The 3,714-nt window shown below is 44.9% G+C and overlaps 1 protein-coding gene across 1 annotated transcript; it reads right to left on the reverse strand.

Moving 5' to 3' along the window:
• Positions 1-3,155: 3,155 nt before the first annotated feature.
• On the reverse strand, positions 3,156-3,693 carry LOC132808043 (gastrula zinc finger protein XlCGF9.1-like). Its single transcript, XM_060821955.1, has one exon. It carries the CDS (start codon positions 3,656-3,658, stop codon positions 3,281-3,283), a length of 378 nt encoding a protein of 125 aa, XP_060677938.1. The 5' UTR covers positions 3,659-3,693; the 3' UTR covers positions 3,156-3,280.
• Positions 3,694-3,714: the final 21 nt, after the last annotated feature.

Consider the following 3,714-nt stretch of genomic DNA (forward strand, 5'->3'; position numbering starts at 1 on the left):
GTTATTATATCTAAATCCTATTAAGGAGCGCCCGGGTCAAGGGTGGGACACTGTTTGGGAGAGGATATGGTGGACCTTTAGAAAGGAAGTAAGGCCCCCTGAGAATAAGGGGAAGGATCTCCATTCAAACATGTTTTTTTTTGTTCTTATTGTTTGGAAATGGTTTCCTTTTTATTATACTGTTATGAGTTTATTAAGAGAACATTTTCTCTTTTTGAAGGATGTAAGTGACTCAACTATACACTCTGGATAATTGGTGATTAGATTAGTAGTTAACTGAGTTTCATTGTTTTTCTTTCTTCTTTAGTATCATTCCTTTGAATTTTTGATGATTATATATTTAAATCTATTTTTATATAATGTTTGTGCTTGAAAGTTCGTTTATTTTTGTAAATCTGTCAAAATATTAAATTTCTAATAAAAATATCTTTAAAAAAAGAGGGAGAGGGCGTGGCTTTGTTAGTCAAGGATAGTATAACGGTGGCTGACAGAACTTTTGATGAGGACTCGTCTACTGAGGTAATGTGGGCTGAGGTAAGAAGCAGGAGAGAGAAGTCACACTGCTTGGTGTTTTTTTTTAAATAGGCCTCCACAGAGTTCCAGGAGGTGGAAGAGAGGATTAGCAAAATTATTCTGGTAGGAGTGAATGGAACAGGGTGGGCATTATGGGGGACTTTAACTTCCCAACATTGACTGAAATGCTTTCACTCTAGTACATCGTATGGATCAGTTTTTGTCCAGTGTGTGCAGGGGGTTTTTCTGACACAGTATGTCGAAGAGCTGACAAGAGGGGAGGTCACACTGATCTGGTGCTTGGTAATGAACCAGGCCAGGTGTTTGATTAGTGGTAGGTGAGCACTTTGGAGAGAGTGACCATAATTCAGTTAGGTTTCATTAGCGATGTAAAGGGATAGGAACATGCCACAGGTCAAGAGTTATCAATGGGCAAGAGCAATTATAATGCAATAGGCAAGACTTAGGATGCATAGAATTGGGTAGCACAATGCAGGGGATAGGGATAATTGAAATGTGGAGCTGGTTTAAGGAATAGACAGTGTGTCCTTGATAGATATGTCCCTGTCAGGCAGGGAGGAAGTGATAAGGTAAGGGAACCACGGTTTACAACAGAAATTACATCTCTTGTTACAAAGAAGAAGGAGGCTTATGTGTTCATGAAGCAAGATGGTTCAGATGAGGCGATGGAGAGTTCCAGATCACTGAGGAAGGATTTAAAAGAGAGAGTTAAGAGCAAGAGAGAACATGAGCAGTCTTGAACACATAGAATAAAGAGAAAACCCTAAAGCTTTCTGTAGGTACGTGAGGAATAAAAGGATGATTAGGGTAGGACTAGGCCAATCAAAGACAGAAGTGGAAGTTGAGTGTGGGCCCTGTGGAGATTGGAGAGGTGTTAATGAATATCTCACATCAGTCTTCACTCAGGAAAAGGAGAATATTGTAGAGGAAAAGAATGAGGTGCAGGATATTAGAACAAAAGGATTGAGGTTAGTTGCACACAGGTGTTATCAATTCTAGAAGAGTGAAAGTAGACAAGTGCCCTGGGCCGATGGGATTTATCCAAGAATTCTCTGGGACGCTAGGGAGGATATAACAGAACCTTTGTCTTTGATATTTGAGTCGTCATTGGTCCTAAACCTGTAGACAGAGTGGAGGATTGCAAATGTTGTGCTCTTGTTCAAGAAGGGCAGCAGAGATGACCCAGGTAATTATAGACCAGTGAGCCTTACGTCTGTTGTCGGGAAGCTTTTGGAAAGAAATATTAGAGATAGGATTTATAATCATCTAGCAAGCAACAATTTGATTTCAGAGAGTCAACATGGTTTCATCAAGGGCAGGTCATATCTCACAAACCCCTCAGTTTTTTGAGAAGGTGACCAAGCATGTAGATGGGGGTAGAGCAGTTGACGTGGTACATGGACCTCAGTAAAGCCTTTGATAAGGTTCCACATGGCAGGCTGTTGGAGAAAATGCAGAGGCATGGGATTGAGGGTGATTTAGCAGTTTGTATTAGAAACTGGCTTTCTGAAAGAAGGCAGCGAGTGGTGGTTTATGGAAAATATTCAGCCTGGAGTCCGGTTACTAGTGGTGTGCCACAAGGATCTGTTTTGGGACTACTGCGGTTTGTCATTTTTATAAATGGCTTAGACGCAGGCATAGATGGATGGATTAGTAAATTTGCAGACGACACTAAAGTCGGTGGAGTAGTGGACAGTTGGAAGAATGTTACAGGTTGCAGGGGGACTTGGATAAACTGCAGAATTGGCTGAGAGGTGGCAAATGGAGTTCAATGCAGCTAAATGTGAGGTGATTCACTTTGGGAAGAATAACAGGAAGGCAGTGATCTCGGAGTCCACGTGCATAGATCCCTGAAAGTTGCCACCCAGGTGGATAGTGCTGTTAAGAAGGCATACGGTGTGATCGGTTTCATTCGGAGAGGGATTGAGTTCCGGAACTGCATTATCATGCTGCAACTATACAAAACGCTGGTGTAGCCACACTTGGAATATTGTGTATAGTTCTGGTCCCCCTATTTCAGGAAGGATGTGGAAAACATTGGAAAAGGAGCAGAGGAGATTTATCAGTTTGTTGCCTGGTCTGGAGGGACGGTCTTAGGAGGAAAGACTGAGAGACTTGGGTCTGTTCTCATTGGAAAGAGGAAGGCTAAGGGGGGATTTGATAGAGACATAAAAGATGATCAGAGGATTAGATAGGGTAGAGAGAAAGACTTTTTCATATGATGATGATGTTAGCTTGTACGAGAGGGCATAACTACAAATTGAGGGTTGATAGCTTTAAGACAGATGTCAGAGGCAAGTTCTTTACACGGTAAGGGTGTGGAATGCCCTACCTGCTAAGGTGGTCAACTCAGCCACATTAGGGAGATTTAAACAATCCTTAGATAAGTGCATGGTTGATTTTGGTATAGTGTAGGGGGACAAGCTGATAATAATTCACAGGTCGGCGCAACATCGAGGGCCGAAGGGCCTGTTCTGCGCTGGATTGTTCTATGTTCTAAACTTAGTGCAGGAGGCTGCAAGAAATGAGCAGCTTTAAAACAAAAACTCTTGGAGCTCAAAGCTTTCAAAGAGAGTCTGAGCCCGGTGGGAAGTTCAGGTAACCTTTATTGCAACCCAACTTTGTTACAGCTTCAGATCCCCCCAGCAAAAAGGCAGAGAAAAAGTAGTTGCTTTTTGAACAGCTCAGGGTGAAAGTGCACACACCACACCTCCCCTGTCGATAATGGGACTCGGCCGTCACTCCTTCAATCCCCCTGCGATGGCACATGAACTCGCTGGTGGCTCCGGAGGTGGGAGGAGCGGGTGAAGTCCTTCCCGCACTCGGGGCAGCTGAAGGGCCTCTCCCCGGTGTGGATCCGCTGGTGGGTCAGCAGGGTGGAGGAATCACGAAAAGCCTTCCCACACTCGGGGCAGCTGAAAGGCCTCTCCCCGGTGTGGATCCGCTGGTGGGTCAGCAGGGTGGAGGAATCACGAAAAGCCTTCCCACACTCGGGGCAGCTGAAGGGCCTCTCCCCATGTGGATCCGCTGGTGGCTCCGCAGGTTGGAGGAGCAGGAAAAGCCCTTCCCGCACTGACAGCAGGTAAAGGGCCTCTTCCCCTGTGTGGACCCGCTGGTGCCTCATCAGGGAGGAGACGTGGGTAAAGGCCTTCCCACACTCGGGGCAGCTAAAGGGCCTCT

Source organism: Hemiscyllium ocellatum (assembly GCF_020745735.1).
Source record: "Hemiscyllium ocellatum isolate sHemOce1 chromosome 27 unlocalized genomic scaffold, sHemOce1.pat.X.cur. SUPER_27_unloc_3, whole genome shotgun sequence".
Taxonomy (NCBI): domain Eukaryota; kingdom Metazoa; phylum Chordata; class Chondrichthyes; order Orectolobiformes; family Hemiscylliidae; genus Hemiscyllium; species Hemiscyllium ocellatum.